At 43.9% G+C, this 17,790-nt stretch overlaps 1 protein-coding gene and 1 pseudogene across 4 annotated transcripts in view; one reads left to right on the forward strand and one right to left on the reverse strand.

The window, feature by feature from the left end:
• Nucleotides 1-17,790, reverse strand: part of TAF4B (TATA-box binding protein associated factor 4b) — a 63,578-nt gene that overhangs the window by 44,096 nt on the left and 1,692 nt on the right. The window contains exon 2 of one of the 3 annotated variants that reach the window (XM_083748247.1): nucleotides 11,559-11,723. Coding sequence is in view for 2 of the 3 variants with exons in the window: in XM_083748245.1 (XP_083604371.1) it covers nucleotides 5,128-5,527 (400 nt within the window). In the remaining variant the exon portion in view is untranslated. Of the gene's footprint in view, nucleotides 1-5,127; nucleotides 5,976-11,558; nucleotides 11,724-17,790 lie in introns of those variants that run through there. The other 2 variants (XM_083748245.1, XM_083748246.1) reach the window with 2 other exon arrangements.
• Nucleotides 6,077-7,567, forward strand: LOC310848794 (malignant T-cell-amplified sequence 1 pseudogene; annotated as a pseudogene). Its single transcript, XR_014568709.1, has 2 exons — nucleotides 6,077-6,192; nucleotides 6,765-7,567. The product of XR_014568709.1 is annotated as a malignant T-cell-amplified sequence 1 pseudogene (transcript).

Here is a 17,790-nt window from a genome sequence, read left to right on the forward strand (position 1 = left end):
GAGAACACTCGGGTCCTCAAAACACAACCCAGTAAAATGCTACTGAGTGACTTAATCAGCTGAGACCTCTACAAAGGCACTTATGACAAGTTCCCATTGAATGCTAAAGGCCGAAAGTTCAATGGTTCCCATCGTAAGATTTGGGAAATTAGGAGGGGTAGGGTTTTTTTAAAAAAAAAATTGGGAAATTCTGAATTGGATAAATTTCCTATGCATCAGAAAACTTTCTGAAACCCTTGAGAAAGCCCCTAATGTTTTAGCCTTTCCTCATAGCAGAACGTTCAGACCCCACATTCTTAAAATGTGAAATTAAGGGTTTTCTGCCACAACTTACATCACTTTACACTTGCTTACACAGAATTGCATTAGCCATTCTACCACCCATTCATTACATTTGGAGAGATCATTTAGAGCTCTTCACAACCTATTTGTTTTACCCACCCTGAACAATTTAGTGCCACCAGCAAACTTGGCTACCCTGCCCCTGCTCAAGGGCAAACTTTGCCCAACCTGGTGCCCTCCAGGTGTAGACTATGATGCCCATGACCCCCACAGCTTCACTAGCTGCAGCTGATGTGAGGTGAGTTCCAGTTCAAGTATCTGGAGGGCACCAGGTTGGGGAATGTTGCTCTCTAGGGCCTGGCTCATAAGCTTCCACAATTTTGCTGTTTCAGAGCACCAGCCTTTGCTGACTACAAAGCAGAAAGTGTTACTTCCCAATTCTTCAGCCAAGTTCAAGCATAGTTACCTTAGTGAGTAATGGCAATAATAGTGTGCAAGAACAACCATTCCCAGTGCAGAATGCAAATAAGTTCTTTCAGTACATTATTAATCCTGTATAATGAATACAACTTCCTCAATAGAAAGTCTGGAATACCCTGGCCTTTAAGGTGCAATCACTACCAATGACAACAGACTTTTGACAGCATGTAAAAAGTGGCTTTTCACCCAAGCACTTGGCTAAAGTGGTGCCAGTGTATTCAATGATATAGTAAGTTGTATTTTAAAGAAATACTGCTTTATTGTTACAGATAGGTAGCCGTGTTGGTCTGCCATAGTCAAAACAAAAAAAATTCCTTCCAGTAGCACCTTAAAGACCAACTAAGTTAGTTCTTTATTCACTGCTTTATTGTGTTTGTGTGTGCAACTGCATGAACAATGAATAGTGGGCTACAAGTATTTTAAATAAACATCCTACTGGCTTTATGAAATTATTATTCATGTGCGTTACTAAACGTCTATTTGGTCAGAGGCTCTTCTTGAAGGTTGCTTTCAGCCTTTGGAGACACAGGACATACTTGCAGCAACTTTTCATCTTGTATGCTGCTGTCCTCTCCCCCCCCCCCTTCACCCATTCATTTCTTTCTGTGATGACACAACACTCTTGACACTCCCTGCAAGATAGTTAAGAGAACTGCAGCTCTAGCCTGTACTAACAGTTGCCATTTTAGACATCCCCAGTCTAGACCCAGGGAAATCCTGATCTGCAGTATTTTTTGAGAAGGGGCAAACTGCTTCCAACTCCCCAGAGCAGTCAAGCACATGTGCTATTCAGCCAACTGTTTACAAAAGGAGTCAAAAGAAGCAAGTTGCAGAGACAGTAGCAAACAGAAAGCAAGAAAAAGTAGCGACCAAACAGTAGCAAACAGAAAGAAGAAACAAAACCAGTAATTTCTAGACAACCTTGCCGATACAATTTCTAAGTTGGTTTCAGCAACTTGCATACAGCCAGCCTTATAGTTAAGCACTAGCCCGCTGGTGGACCATATGCTGCTCATTACGGACTTCACTCTGGGTCACATGGACTTTACAGTGCAGTGGAACGTCTACCCAATATTATATTCTACCCTCTATTTTGGCACTATTGCAGAATCCCATTTTTATTAATTGACAAGTTTAGCTGATTTTAAAATGCAAGACTAAAGAGATGCCCCCAATTAATCAGAATGATTTGTCTTATATGTACTAATACTATCAGCATTATGGAAGAGGCATTATTCCCTAGTAGAAGGGGATGACTCTTCCACGATAATGACTACTATAGCTCATGCTTGCATCTAAAAAAAATTGCTTCAAAAAATGGAGAGTGCATGTGTTAATTAGGTAATTGTCCTAGTCCTCACATAACTCACTTCTAATGCCAAAGCACAGTAAGTAGATTTCATCCTATGCTAACCCTAGAGATGCATGTACAGGTTCTTACTTGTCTGCCACTCTTTGGATTTTTTTTTTTATGACACAGTAGGAGACTGCAGATGCATAAATTCATGCTGCCAATTTACGGTAAACTGTTGTAGAAAGCATGACAAAATCTGGAAACCATCAGCACAGTTGGGTTACATAATTGCATTTTGTCTAGAATAAAGGAAATCACTGTGGCAGACAGGCAAAGGTAGAGACACGGACAAACAAGCTTTGCCTACGTATGGCAATCCATTGAGGCTGAGCATTCAAGGATGTCTCGCTCATGTGGGTTGCAATATCAGCTACTGTTTTTCAAAGCAGTGCAATCTTAGTAAGAAAAACAAAAAATATTATGGCTATGTCCAACAGCGATGTGGAAAATTTTGAATCAGATGATGTCTCATCGCCCTATATTGATGGTTTGATGTATCACGCTTAACTACATTATTAAAAAAGTAGAAAAAGGAGCTCCGTGTTAATTTAACATGCTGTATAAAAACCTCAAATATTTCTAGCAGCTCAAAATAGATGAATAGAAATATTTGATTAAGAACGTGTTATGTTTCAATAAAAATAATGAAAGAGAGCTTTGACTGTATTTAAATGCTTGTAAACACTATTCTATAGCAGCATCTAATCCCTGGAACTCCCTTCCATAGGAAAGCCATATGGTACATTGCTTGATTTTTTAGGAGGGCAGTTAATTTTTTTTTTCCTGTTTGGACCAGCTCTTGCAGCCCTCGTTATTTGGGGTGCTGTGAATTTCTGCCCTCTAGAGATGATTTTGAGGGTGTCAATTGCATGTACATTGAGAAGTTCAATTGCATGTACAGAAGTCTGAGTGAGCAGATATGCAGCTTTTGATACAGCTCCAAAATATTTTAAGATGTTACAATTCACACACTTTAGACTTGAGGGGGGAAATTAAGGTGTCGAAAACTGTTAAATACTCATTTTAGCATGCTAGAATGAGTATGGGAACAGTCATAAGAAATTATGACTTTGGTTGCACATTTTACTAGCATTATTATTCATTCTAGCTACCTAGCTCAGCATGTATTTTTTTCATGCAGCCAATCCCATGAAACAATGAATTTCTAAAACTGAAAACATTATGTAGAAAAATATGGTAGCGATATTTTTTCCAGCAAATTCTTCCTATCACTGATGCCTTCAGTAATGCTCAGATGTTGTCAGGGAAGACACACTACAGGTTGCCTTGATGTAACAAGTCATCCTTAACACAGCTAGCAACATGGACAAACAGCAACAATTAATACTTGGATAATATGGTAAGGTACATTTTTCAACTTGTTACTTGCTCTGGGCCTGCAGCCACTCTATCAGTCAACGGCACTCATGGCAAGTAATGTTTGTTGTGGCAAAGTTTGTGTGTGACCAACAATAGCCCTGCCACCACTATGCAGGAATATTTTCTGCCACTAGTGTTAAAATGTATATGAAACAAATGAGGATGAAGCAAGCTGCAGCTGCTCTGGAGTTGACCAACCTGTGCCCTTCCTTCAACAGATACATTGGCACAGATTCAAAATTAGAGCAGGAAAATCAGTGCATTGCCATGTTTCCTCAAAAAGACAAACAGCACCATGAGATATAGATAACTACCGACTCCAAGGTCACCCACACTCAGTTTGAACTGCAGGATCTCCTAGGATGATCACTCCCTTTCATGCATACCAAGGGAGCAATGAATAAGACTGAAACTTACCAAGTTGCTCCTGATTTCATGACATCTGTTGTTGGTGACAAGAAGAGCAATGTCTGAACAGGCCCCTGCAGTGGCACTCCTGCCAGGGGTGCTAATTGGATAACTATTTTCGTATTGTCACATTTGCTACACAGAAATTCTGCCATACCAAAGTCTAACAGCTAATATTTAAGTTTGTTCCAACTCCTAATATTCTCTCATTTTAACACCTGCCACCTGCACCTGTCAAGTAATGAAGAAGTCTGGGTAAATGAGAGTAATTTCTCAAAAAGGTAGAACTTTAATTAGAAAAATATGATACCAATTCAAAGCTGAAGCTAGCGTCAAATCACATTTTAATAGCACAAGATATCAAAACTTTGACATTAAAAGCTTGGGTGTCAAAACGTTTTGAAAAACTTTTGCAAGTATATTACATCTTTGCAAGCAAGCAGGGAGAAGAGAAGGAAACTAAGCCTACCTCAGGCAGGCAAAAAAGTTCATGTCAGTTTATTATATATGGCACAAGCATAACTTAGATGAGCAATTTAGCAACAGTTCAGTGGAATCATTTCACGCAAATATGCAGTTGTGTGAGTGCACTGGGAACTTTTAAGTCACTGATCTGCGATTAGAAAGTGAAACTTTAAAGGGCTTACAATACTAACTTTCTCCCTTTACTTCTATGATAGTCTATGTCACACTTCTAGAACATAAAAAAGTTCACTTAATACTGAGTCAGTGTTTCCATATAAAGACTTAATGCTGTGAACCATACAGTACAGATACTGTAGATGGGTTGCTGGAAACATTTTTTTTTTAAAGTCCTATCTGATTTTCCCAAGGAATCTGCATTGAATGCGGGGGGGGGGGGGAGGCAGAGATACAGGCTGGCATTTTGGTGCCAACAACATTCAGTGGGCAGGTGCTGCGAAAGATCGGAAGGGGTGATGAAGGCTACTCCATCCCCGCAATAAACACCATTTAACTTGCTTAGGAGTCCCCCCCCCCCATAGCAGAAATTGAAGCTGGGACCGTCTGCATGAGAATCAGTTCTTTGCCACGAAGCAATCGGCCCAGCTCTCATGTTTAGAAGGCACATCCCACCACGATGCCCACAACTCGCCACTAGTTCCCTGATGACTTGACCCGTTAGCTGAAAACAAAACAAAACTCATCCAAAACTTGGCCTCATCCAACAGGAGCGCTGCCAGGAAAGGGAGAAGGCAACTCACCCGGCGGGATCTGGAAGTTCGCAGGTAGCTGTATCGTCACCGTCTGCGGGGCTTTGGGGGCTCCGGGCTGAGGGGCCGGCAGCCTGGTCCCCGCGCCGGGCGCCTTGGGGAGCTGCTGAGCCGGAGGCGCCCCTTTGCCCGCCGCGGGAGCGGACGCCGCTCGGGGCTGCTGGGCGACGGAAGGAGGGACTCTGCTGAGGGGAACTTCGGCGTTCAAGGCGACCGCCGCGGCGGGCGGCGCCGTGCTGTGGGCGCGCAGCGCAGCCGGGGCCTCGCGGAGCCCCCCGGTCCCATTCAAGGCGGCGGCGGCGGTGGCGGCGGGGCCGGCCGCCAAGGCAGCGAGCTCAGGAGACCCGGAGGGCAGGACCCTCCCCGGCGCGGCTGCTCCCGGGGTAGTCATGGAGGAGAGGGCGCGCGGCGGAAAGTGCGGGAGCCTGGCGGAGACTCCGAGCGAGTCCACAGCATAGCAGCCTCCGAGGGGGCCCAGGAGCCGGCGAAGCTTCCGCAGCTGACGATGCGGCAAAAGCAGCGGCAGCGGCGGCAGAGTCCCCAGCGAAACAAGCTGCCTCAGAGGCTGCACCGCTCGCGGACTAAGCAAGAGTTAGGGGCACGGCTGCAGAAAACACATGGTCACGCAGCCGCTGCCGGCTTCTCCTCCTCAGAGGCGCGCACGTGTAGCGCCAGGCACTTCTCGCCTGGAGCAGAAGGCTCCAGCCAGGACAGCGGCGCACGCGAGCCGGCAACGCCCTACGGAGCCCCGCGCCGCCTCCAAGACCCGCCCCGAGGAACAGCCCCCAAGCGGCTCCGCTCTCCGTTAGCCATGTTTATATAGCCACGCGGGGCTCCCCGGCGCACGCGCCCTGGCTCTCCTGGCGGCTCATTGGCTACACCGGGCAACCTCGGCTGGGCGGCGTCGCGCGGCGTCACGCAGAGAGCACGGCCCCCCGCGCCGCTGAAGAACGCCGGAGGCGGAAAGTTATTGGGGAAATCGAACGCACTTGGTGGTTTTCTCTCTCTTACATCCAAACACCCTCACTCACCGAAGGCGCTCGTTGCATCGAAGAAGTAAGTGGAGTTGGTAATGCCAACAGAATGCCTATAATTTAGGGATTTGTACTTTTAAAATGTTTGCTTTGGGGTGGTGTTTTCTTTAAATTGATATTACTTGGGGAGTCAGCGCAGTGCTCATCCACAGGCAGCCCTGCAGCCTTGTAAATAAGCACTCCAAAAGTTACTAGCATGCAAAGAGGAAGAAGCTTTTTACTAGTAACGGAGGAGTGAATAACACAGCAGCGTGCTGTTTTTCCGTAAAGAGTGCAGAGGAAGGAAATGGAGCTCTAACCTTCCACCACCCACCTGCTCACTTTTCTGCATAAAATTTCCTGCACTGAGCTGCATGCATTTCCTTGTTACTTACGGCTTCCAGGCTAGTGGTTCAATACAAGTCTACTGTGTTAGGGCTAACATTTACCAGTTGAAACTCACATTAAGCATTTTAGAACATTGCCAATTCTGTGTCTGTGGTTCATGCTGTTCATTATCTTATGCAGACCCAGTGTGTTAGTAATTTAATCCTTAAATATTTCCTGCTACTATAATTGGTTAACACAATCTAGCATTTTTCTGCTTATCTGCAGCTGCCAATTCCTAATCAACAAGTAGAAATGGTGGCGTGGGCTTGAGAGTGGGAACAGTGCCTGCGTGGGAGCTGCTGCTGCTGCTGTTAGTCGCTGGCCTTCCAGGCCCTCGGTTCTTAGGGCTCTCGTGGAAACCCCGGCAAGATGTTCAAAAAATTTGATGAAAAGGAGAATGTGTCCAACTGCATCCAACTAAAAACGTCAGTTATTAAAGGCATTAAGAACAAGCTGATAGACCAGTTTCCTGGGATCGAACCATGGCTAAACCAAATTATGCCAAAGAAAGACCCTGTGAAGATAGTACGTTGTCATGAACATATAGAAATCCTCACAGTAAATGGAGAATTGTTGTTCTTCAGGCAAAGGGAAGGACCATTTTATCCCACGCTCAGATTACTTCATAAATATCCATTCATTCTACCACATCAACAAGTTGATAAAGGAGCCATTAAATTTGTACTTAGTGGAGCAAATATCATGTGCCCTGGTCTGACGTCTCCAGGAGCTAAACTTTATCCTGCTGCTGCTGATACAATCATGGCAATAATGGCCGAAGGAAAGCAACATGCCCTGTGTGTTGGAGTCATGAAGATGTCGGCAGAGGATATTGAGAAGGTCAACAAAGGAATTGGCATTGAGAATATCCACTATTTAAATGATGGTCTCTGGCATATGAAGACATATAAGTGAAGAAGCAGGAAGAATCCATTGCATTTCAGCTGGGCCTGTTTTTAATTCTTCTTTTAAAATGTGTGGCTAAATGTAAACTTTGTGGTGATGCTAAATAAATCAAATGAATGCTGGGGGGGGGGGGACAAGTAGAAATGGCATGTAAATAAAAATTTGCTTCATCAAACAACTTTAGTAATTCTTCAAAAGAATTGCTGTTATTGTGTTCAGATGATATGCTGTTTAACTTATATTCTCCTGCTGAATTGAAATTCAGTATATTGTTTTCCTTCTGTCTGAAGTGCTCAGGACTGGTGAATTCCCTTTCAACAATATGAGTCCCTTGGTCTGAGCTACTCAGGAAAAGCAATTACAATATAATTGTAGGTGTTTTCCCCCCCTCTTCGCTTGTGCAGTGCACCTAAATTCTTTTTAATGAGAAAAAAAAACAAGACATACAAGTTTTATGCAGCTTTGGGACATCATGAACATGTCACAGTTACTATTCAATTATTGAAAATGGAATTGGAATCAAGTACCAAATATTGAGAAGTGTAAGTAAACCGTACCATGATCATTTTTTTCGGTTTGTGTAAGAAGCTTGGGTTTTACATGTTGCTTTGTCCAACAGAAATATAAAGGTTATAAGAAATAGGGACTCTTTTAAAATGCAAGCAGTAAGCCAACCTGTAAGTGAATTGACAAATCCAATTTAGTTGCTTTTGCTGTATGAATTTTTTATAAGCCTATCCATGCTCCTTAGAGAGTTTGAAAAATTATGACATCCATTTAATGGTGATTCCTAGGGAATATTCATGCAACTATTTTTTTGAAGATACACAGGCTTCATCTGGTCTTCAAGCCACCCCCCCCCCCAAAAAAAATCTACATCTCCTCCAACCCACACTTCATGGGGCTGCCTTTAAAGACAGTTCAGAAGCTTTTGCTGGTACAGAATGCAACAGCCCAGGGATTGGCAAGAGCCAAATTGGGCATGGGGAACCTGTGGCTCTCCAGATCTTTCTGGACTGCAGCTCTTGTCATCCAGGCCCATTGGCAATGAGGTCTGGGGCCAATGAGAGTTGGAGTCCAACCACATCTGAAATGCCACAGGTTCCGCATTCTTAGGCTAAATGGTGCCTGCACTGATAACCTCAAGGCTTGATTACCATAATGTTCTTTATGTGGGGCTACCCATGTATTTCAGAGGGACGTGGGTGGTGCTGTGGGTTAAACCACAGAGCCTAGGGTGTTGCCGATCAGAAGGTTGGTGGTTCGAATCCCCACGACGGGGTGAGCTCCCGTTGCTCAGTCACAGCTCCTGCCAACCTAGCAGTTCGAAAGCACGTCAAAGTGTAAGTAGATAAATAGGTACCACTCCGGTGGGAAGGTAAACGGTGTTTCCATGCACTGCTCTGGTTCGCCAGAAGTAGCTTAGTCATGCTGGCCACATGACCCAGAAGCTGTACGCTGGCTCCCTTGGCCAATAAAGCGAGATGAGCACCACAACCCCAGAGTCGGTCACGACTGGACCAAACAGTCGGGGTCCCTTTACCTACCCGTGTATTTCAACCAGAAGCTTTAACTAGAGTGGAATGCAGCAGCCAGTCTGCTTACGGGAGCAGATTACTGGCAACAAGTTACCCCATTATATTATTGCTCTGTATTAAGGTTCTCCAAGACAACTGCCTTGCAACAGTCCCCGTCCCCCCACTTCTCCAGTACTGGACACAGCATGGATTGCTGTGGTAAATTTCTGTTTGATTCCTCTAAATCACCAGGCCCATACAAAATGAATGTGCTCATGTCCAAAGTTTATAAGACTAAGGATGCTGGTGTGCAACAGCCTTTGCCAACCTCATGCCCTCCAGCAATTTTTTCAATTTTTTTTTATCAGTCTCATCCTTTATAGCCATGTTGGCTGAGGCTGATGGCAGCTGTAAGCTGTAAGCATCATGAGAGCAGCAGATTGAGGAAGGCTGTTGTGCACCAAGCAAAAATTATTAAATGAAACTTCTCATCCTCTTTCCTCACCTTACCGCCGTTAAGTTAGTATGCTTGTTCAGAGGATAGTAATACATTCTGAGGAAATATATATAATAAAATGGCCAATTGTATCCTTTATTAGGATCTTTTGATCCTAAGAGTTCTCAGGGTGCAATCCTATATACACTTATCTTGGATTAAGGCCTGTTGAACTCAGCAGGGCTTCCTTCTGAGTAGATCCATGTAGGATTGTAGTGCACTTTACCTTGAGCTCAGTGGGAGTTACTTCCAAGTAAACGTGATTAGGATCAGACTGCACATTACGTAGATCTATGGCCAGACTTGTCTCAGTTCAGAAGAATCAAAATTATTGACTGCATGAAGAAAAACAAGCGAATTGGCACAGAAGCTGATGCTACTCACAGCTTGTATTAACAAAATAGTTTACATGCTTCAAGTGAGGAAACTGCTCCCCTCCCCTAAAAATTCTGTGTATGTGCCATATTTTTCCATTTAATTTTCTTATGCCTTGAGTATATCTTTCCCACTGTGGCAGATGCACAGAAGCAATCATGAGAGCTGCAGTATGTTTTCCCTGAAATATTAATTGTAAAAACTATTCTTCAGAATTGTATGTTAACAAAACTGATTGTCACACTGTGGAAATTAGGATGGTAATTTCCCCCTAAATAATACACAAAATTATGTTTTCATATGCTTTCCCAGAACCCTTTCATACCCATAATGTTCTCAATATGGGGCTTCTTACAGTATATTATAAATTAGCATCAATTACTATAGCTCACAGCATTGTCAGTCTAGAGACAGAGACAACAGAAGTCACATAACGTTGTACCACCAGATGCTAGGGGACACCTTGTGCACTTCATGAATTTTCAATTGAAAGGCACAGTTGCCAGTTAGAATAATTTATATCAATTCTATACAGGTGTAGTTTGTTTAGCTCCTATTTAGCCAATCACTCATAACCATAATAGCTGGTTTTGTTGCCCCAAAGTAAATGCTTGGGGTTCCTGTTGTTGTTTTGCCACACTGTGAAACCTAATATACAACTGATACATGATTTGAGGTGGAGAAAGCAAGTAAATTTTATAGGGGTTATTGACTGATTCCTAACTGGTCCCAAGATAGGAGCAAGCTAGCAGTAAATCACACCAAGAAAGTTGGAGTTAACTCTTTATTAGCAAAAACAGGATCTACACAGGAGTGTCAGACCTAATGAGCATAGCAACTCATTTCTGGCGGGACTTGCCCCCATGAAGCAGTTGCAGAGATTGCAAGCTCCCACCTCCCCGCAGCTGCCTAAGTCCCCTCCTCTCCAAGGTTTTCCCCAAGCAATCTGACACAGCAACTGTGTGTAGCCAACATCTCCTCCACCCTTTTCATGACTCTCCTGGTTCTGGGAGACATGGGGGGGCGGGCGGAAGAGGAACTTGTTGCAGCAGGAGGGGAAGACACTCATGCCTCTTCAACAGTTGGACTCTGCCTCTTGACCTCCCTCCTCTCCTCTCCTGCTTCAGCTTCTGCCTCTGCTTCTGGCCTCCTCTCTGACACAGGTTCCCCCAGCTCACTAAGCCCTGTTACCCCTTCAGCTTCTGACACCTCCTCCTCCCAGGCTTCTTCCTCTTCTCTCTCTGACCACCGATTGTCATCCCAGCACCAATCCCCGGACTCTGAACCTTCTTCCTTTTGGGGGTTCCCCAGCTGGTTCCTCCCACCATTCCTCTTTATCCAACCAGTCCATGATATCTCATGATTCTTTGTGCCAGATCATTCCAAAACACACTGAGTTGGATCCAGATGTGGGGTTGTATTCAATACTGTTGTTCCACTTGCATAATAGGCTTTTGCTTGCACGATGGAACTTCCCTGTCCTCTCTTCTGCAGCCCCCACCTGTTCACTCTCGAAATGTTTTTCCATGTGGTTGAGAAACCCTATAGAACAGTTTTGTGGGTCCTTGAGGAAAGGTGAGGAATAAGTCCCACTGCACAAGCAGAAGTCTTGAATAAGTAGAACAGCAGCATTGACTACAACTAGTGCTATTTTTCTAGAAAAAGAAGTGCTTGAACTCACCATGAACATCTCCCTCATTCTCTTAGAATGGCAATGGCACCCACCTGAGAGTTGTCAGAACTGAGTTCTGACTGAGAAGAAGCCCTTAGTTTATTGCGCTTGGTCACCATTGAAATCAGCTGGGCACATTAATAACTTAAGTCCTGGAGATTTCTGTCTCCTAGATTTGAACAGACATATCCAGATGACTCCATGCTCTAGAAGAATGGCTGGAAAGGGAGGAGAGATGTAGAGAAATGCCAAAAAAAAGGCTACAGAAAGAATAATCTCATTATCTGGACAAGTCGCTTCTTGTACACAGTAAGACGCTATTTTAAAATGTCCCCAGGGTTGCAAGTGAGGATTGCTCATAGAAATAAACTCAGAAATCCAAGATTGGGAGCCAATGTGTACTCACACAAAAGACAGCACAAAAGACCTCAACAAGGAAAATATTTTTTTCTGGGAGGTTGATATATTTTTAATATTGCCATTTCAGAACTCAGTTTTGAGTCTATTCTTTAATGTAGAGATTTGCCTGTTTGTCCTATGTAGAATGTGGAAGGGAATTTCTGGCAGATGTCATCTGTCATATCTGTTATACGTCTTTTGCACCTAGTTGGTACATCTTGGGGTTCCAGTAAAAAGTAAAGTTGATCCAAAAGTCTGCCTACCCCTAACATAGTTGGTAGCAATCAACAAGAATGTCACTGGAGATAGGAGGATTTATTAAACAACATTTGTACATGCATCTACAAAGCAATCTCATCAGTCTAAAAATTCTGTGCACATAATAATCTGAGTCTGAGAAAACCTTCTAAGGAAAGCGACACACACAAATTGTAATGCAGTCAAGCCTGAAGAGTAAACACACAAATTTGTATTCGAAACTACACACTATAGTGACATGTCTAGCAGCCACTATTATGATGATGATTTATTAGACACGTAACATAAGCACACCACTGTCACACAATCCTAAGGAATGAAGGAATCCCCATTTAGGATCTGTGAGCAGTGATTATTGATTTACATGGACCAAGTCTTCAGCACTTCTCTTTTGCAAAGAGAATCCCATGGCTTTTCCCAATCTGCTGCCCTCCAGTTGTTTTGGACTCGAACTCCCATCAGCCTCTGCGAACATGTCCAGTGATCAGGGATGATGAGAGCTGTAGTTCAGAACATCCAGAAGGCGCCAGGTTGGGGAAGACTGCTCCATGGTATTCATTACATGACAAGGGCACAATACAAATTACATGCTTCAGAAGTCACCCTATGAAATCAGCAGCAGTAGGTGGCTTGTGATGTAAGCAGTATGGAAAGAAGAAGAGTTTGGATATGATATCCGGCTTTATCACTACCCTAAGGAGTCTCAAAGCGGCTAACAATCTCCTTTCCCTTCCTCTTCCACAACAAACACTTTGTGAGGTGAGTGGGGCTGAGAGACTTCAGAGAAGTGTGACTAGCCCAAGGTCACCCAGCAGCTGCATGTGGAGGAGCAGGGAATCGAACCCGGTTCACCAGATTACAAGTCCACCGCTCTTAAACACTACACCATGCTGGCCCAGTTCCCAACCCTGAATCACACATAACATGTTAATATATGTTGGAACAACCTTGGGTCCCCAAATGTTGTTGGACTACAACTCCCATAATCTCTGACCACTGGTCCTGCTAGCTAGGGATGATGTCTTGAATGGAGGCAGTCTAAAAAGATGTGTCACTGGAGCATGTGGGGATAACATAAGTTCACTTCAGAGTTGGTGCCTTCTGCTGGGATGAACTCAAGCCAGATTTTGTTCTGGGTTGCTAATGGAGGCAGAGGAGAGGCACTGACAAGGTGTGAAGTTCCCCTCTCATGAAAGCAAGCAAGTGTAGCGTAGCAGTCTGGGAAATGGATTCACGTACCTTTTCAATCATAAAACTCAATGACCTGGTTTGAACACCATGGTAAGCCACAGTGTCTTACTGACACCACCACCTCCATCTCACTAACCTGGGGGGGGCCTGTGAGTCTGTGGTTTGCCTCGGGTGCCAAAATGTGTTGGGCTGGCTGTGGACACCACCACAAGCCCTTTGGAGAAAAGAAGGCATACAAATGTGATTAAGAATTTGGAGCCTGCTGGATCAAGCGATGTCACAGCATCCCACCCTGACATTGGCCAGCCAGATGCCTGTGGAAAACCTGCAAGCAGCATTCAAGCACAAGAGCACTCTACCCTTGATTGATACATAGAATTGATTGATACATGAATTGTAGAAAAGAAGAGAAAAGAAAGATAACCTAGGTAGATTTTAAGACTTAGGGGAAGTTAGGCACAACACTGCTGTATGTTTTATTTTATTTATGTATGCATTCTTATGAGTAGGAGACTCCCTTTCAAAAAATAAAGTCAGGCCTTTGGAAGATTTTGTCACTAGGACTGTGCCACTTGTTCCCATTAGTGCTGACTGGTGAACGTGGCATGTATTTTTATTCTAAAATATTTATATTTGCAAACTAACATGTCACAGAACAGAATCAAAATTTAGCATCGCCGTGACTGTCTCTTGTTTCATTATTATCTCTCTGGAAGAGATCTCAGACACTGATGCCCTTGCAAATGTGCAGTGTTGCTTGGTAAGTTCGTTTTTATATCGAGACACAGGGGCTCATATTTCAAGTGTTACTCTCTGAATATTCCACCCAATAACAAATGCAAATCATAAATGTCAGCGCTGAAAAAGCTGGGCAAGACAAAAGAAACCAATAAATGGAATAAACTCAGGGCATATTTCCCTGTTCAGAAAATCCCTCCAATGCAGTAAAACAGCATCATAAGGAAAGTACATCATCTCACCCTACAAAGTTGCTCTCGTGAGCCAAGCTATGGCACCTCATTATCTGTTAAGCCAGTGACTATGGGCACAACCCAGAGAAAGTCAGGAATGCTAAATCGTAAGGAGATCAAGTAGTCTTGAGCAAAGACTAATTGCCAAAGGCTGCAACCCTAAGGTTATTTGGAAGTAAGCTGTACTGAAACCGGCGGAACTGCATAAACATGGTAGGGCTTATTTTCAACAGGGTGATAAGTTTATCTGACTTTCTATTGCACTCAGTTTGAAACAGAGATCTTAGTTTAAAAATAAAAAATAAAATCATGCACAGCCACCCAAACCCCCACTCAGGGAACACCACAGCCAGTAAGCTAGTATAGCTGAGGGATCCAAGGATCAGCCCTACAGCATCCTGCTCTGAGCCATTCTGCTTCCTGCTGCTGGCAGGAACCTTCCCTTTAGCACAATGTTTCTCAGACACTGTGCCTTGGGTCACTTTCAGGAGGTTCTCAGTGCCACAACCTATCCAGGGCTTCCTCAGTTGCCTGTTCCATCACCCAGCTGTGACTTGGGGCTGGATCAATGGGCTCCAGCAACTCCTTCCGTGCTAAGTAAATGTTGCTAGGAGAAATGTGGGGCGGGGAGGAAGCTAGGTTTCCCTCTCCTATGGGGAAAGGGCCAGAGAGAGGAGGTTAGAAATTCACATATAAGGTGGTTGTTATCTTCATCACCACCATCATCAGCATCTGGGAATAGAAAGGAAGGAGATAAGAGGCAAGCTGCTACAGAAGAACGAAGTGAATGTAAAACAGCCAGGAAGAAGGGGCGAAAGAAACTTGCAGGTGTTGCGGGGTGGGGAGGAAGAGGTACACTGAGTGTGTAAAAAGAATAGGACAAGAAAATGCAGGAGATGGATAAAAATATGCTGAGACGCAAGTGCATGTGGGAAGGTAAAATATAAAAGCAAAGACCTTCTCCACTTACAGCCTTTAGATCATAGAATCATAGTATTAGAAGGTACCCTAGCCCAACGCCCTGCAATGTAGGAATACGCCACCATCCCGTACAGGGATCAAACGTGCAACCTTGGTGTTATCAGCACTACTCTCGGTATATTCTGCCGACAACGGCAGAGTATCTCCTGAGTAAATGCATGTACTTAGCTTGAGGGAAGATGTGCTATGGAACTGCTCACCACAAGGTAAATGCTGTGGGAAAGAATTGAGTAATTTTCAAAGATGGATCACTTATCAGAAAATGCCAGTGATTTCCAGCTGATTGTGTCAAACTCTCTGCTGCTATTTGCCACCATTTTGTGACAGGTGGGCCTCGGTAATTTTCAGTCTTCACTAGGTTTGAGAAGACATTTACTAGTGATACTCCTCCCTAGCAGCAGAGAGAATAGGACACGGCATCCTTACCCCCTCAGCTATCAACATGGTGAGTGGTGTTGGTGGTTCTTATTCAAAAGGAAACCCCTTTGAAATAAATAGGACATGCAACCTGATCTACAGTTCCTCAAAAGTTTTGGTGCCTTCAGTCGCACTTACTTCCAAATATGTGTGCATAGGATTAGACTCTGATCATAAGAGCTTTAAAGCCACTTTTCATTTTGTGCAGCAGCAAAAGGAAACTTGATGTGCCATCTGTGTAAAGCAGGAAACATTACAGGAACTTCAGGCATATAACTAACACACACAAGAAAACGATTTGGCCATGGTGCGTTTTATGTTTTTCTCTTTCATGGTTTACACGTTGCTACAGCAAACACCAGTAGAACAATAATGACCCAGGCTGTCATGCTCATTCATCCGCTTGTCACAAAATCCAAAAATGGATTTGGATGTCAATCAAATTATTTGTAATGGGGAGGCTGATTAGTGATGATTTCTATACTACTTTATATATTTAAAATATATCTAAGAACTGTAGCAAACAACTGAAGCAACAACAAACAACTTAAACAAAATATTACAAAAATACAGGGTTACATATAAAATGTTACAATAATACAAATTTACTAATATTGATGTAGTGTATATATAAGTAACTTTGTATTACTGCAACATTTTTATATGTAACTCTACATTTTTGTCAATCAATTCATTTACCTTCTGACACACCCTCCCTCTCAGGCTCTGGGTTCTTGCTCAGGGTCCAAACAAACTTTCAGCTCACCCACAAAAGTCTCACAATAAAGAGTTCGTGGAAACAGCAGACATCACCCTAGTCTCTCACTCTAGATTTGCTTTTTATGGGCAGGCCCAAGGTGAATGGTACATCCTTAGGCTGCCCACAGCTGTGTCCCATTCAGCTACACTCTCCACACCCAGTTCAGGTACAACAGGTTAGTTGAGCGGTCCAGGGGGTCCAGAGGATGGAGAAAGGACCCCCCTCCACTGACAGCTATTTCTTCACCGTTTGTCCTCTCCTCCTCCAGATGCTGGCTGAGCAAGTGGTAGCTCAATTGCTTTAGATACACCTGTCAGGTTGTGTGTCTGTATGGCTTTCCTCAGCGATTTCTGTTTCCCTGGGGATGCCATGTGTCCTCTTTTTCCAGGACGCGCCCTCTTTTTCAGGGGTAAAATTTGGGACATATCGCATTTAAGCCAGTGTGGTGTAGTGGTTAAGAGCGGTAGACTCGTAATCTGGTGCACCGGGTTCGCGTCTCCGCTCCTCCACATGCAGCTGCTGGGTGACCTTGGGCTAGTCACACTTCTTTGAAGTCTCTCAGCCCCACTCACCTCACAGAGTGTTTGTTGTGGAGGAGGAAGGGAAAGGAGATTGTTAGCCGCTTTGAGACTCCTTAGGGTAGTGATAAAGCCGGATATCATATCCAAACTCTTCTTCTTTCCATACTGCTTACATCACAAGCCACCTACTGCTGCTGATTTCATAGGGTGACTTCTGAAGCATGTAATTTGTATTGTGCCCTTGTCATGTAATGAATACCATGGAGCAGTCTTCCCCAACCTGGCGTCTTCTGGATGTTCTGAACTACAGCTCTCATCATCCCTGATCACTGGACATGTTCGCAGAGGAAGGGAAAGGAGAACGTTAGCCGCTTTGAGACTCCTTCGGGTACTGATAAAGCGGGATATCAAATCCAACCTACTACTACTGCTACTACTCTTCTTCTTCTTCTTCTTCTTCTTCTTCTTCTTCTTCTTCTTCTTCTGTTGCTTTGAATGACCATCATGGCATCCTCCTTTTTGCTCTGCAAATTAAGGCAAACTGTAGTCTCTGGATGCCCATCCACCTTTCTGCAACCTATAATACCACTGGCCACAAAGACTTGGTGACTCAGCTGCAGAAACTAACAGACATTCAGATGATCAGAATCAAATTGTTCTTCTGGGTTCCTAACCGGGACATCACAGAATGTAACAATGATAACTGCACCTTCTTTGCTGGGTGCTACATGGTTCAATTTCATAATGTTTACCATTCAACATCTATATAGGAGGCTGTTGGCAACAT

This window comes from Podarcis gaigeae (assembly GCF_964106915.1).
Source record: "Podarcis gaigeae genome assembly, chromosome: 7".
Classification (NCBI taxonomy): domain Eukaryota; kingdom Metazoa; phylum Chordata; class Lepidosauria; order Squamata; family Lacertidae; genus Podarcis; species Podarcis gaigeae.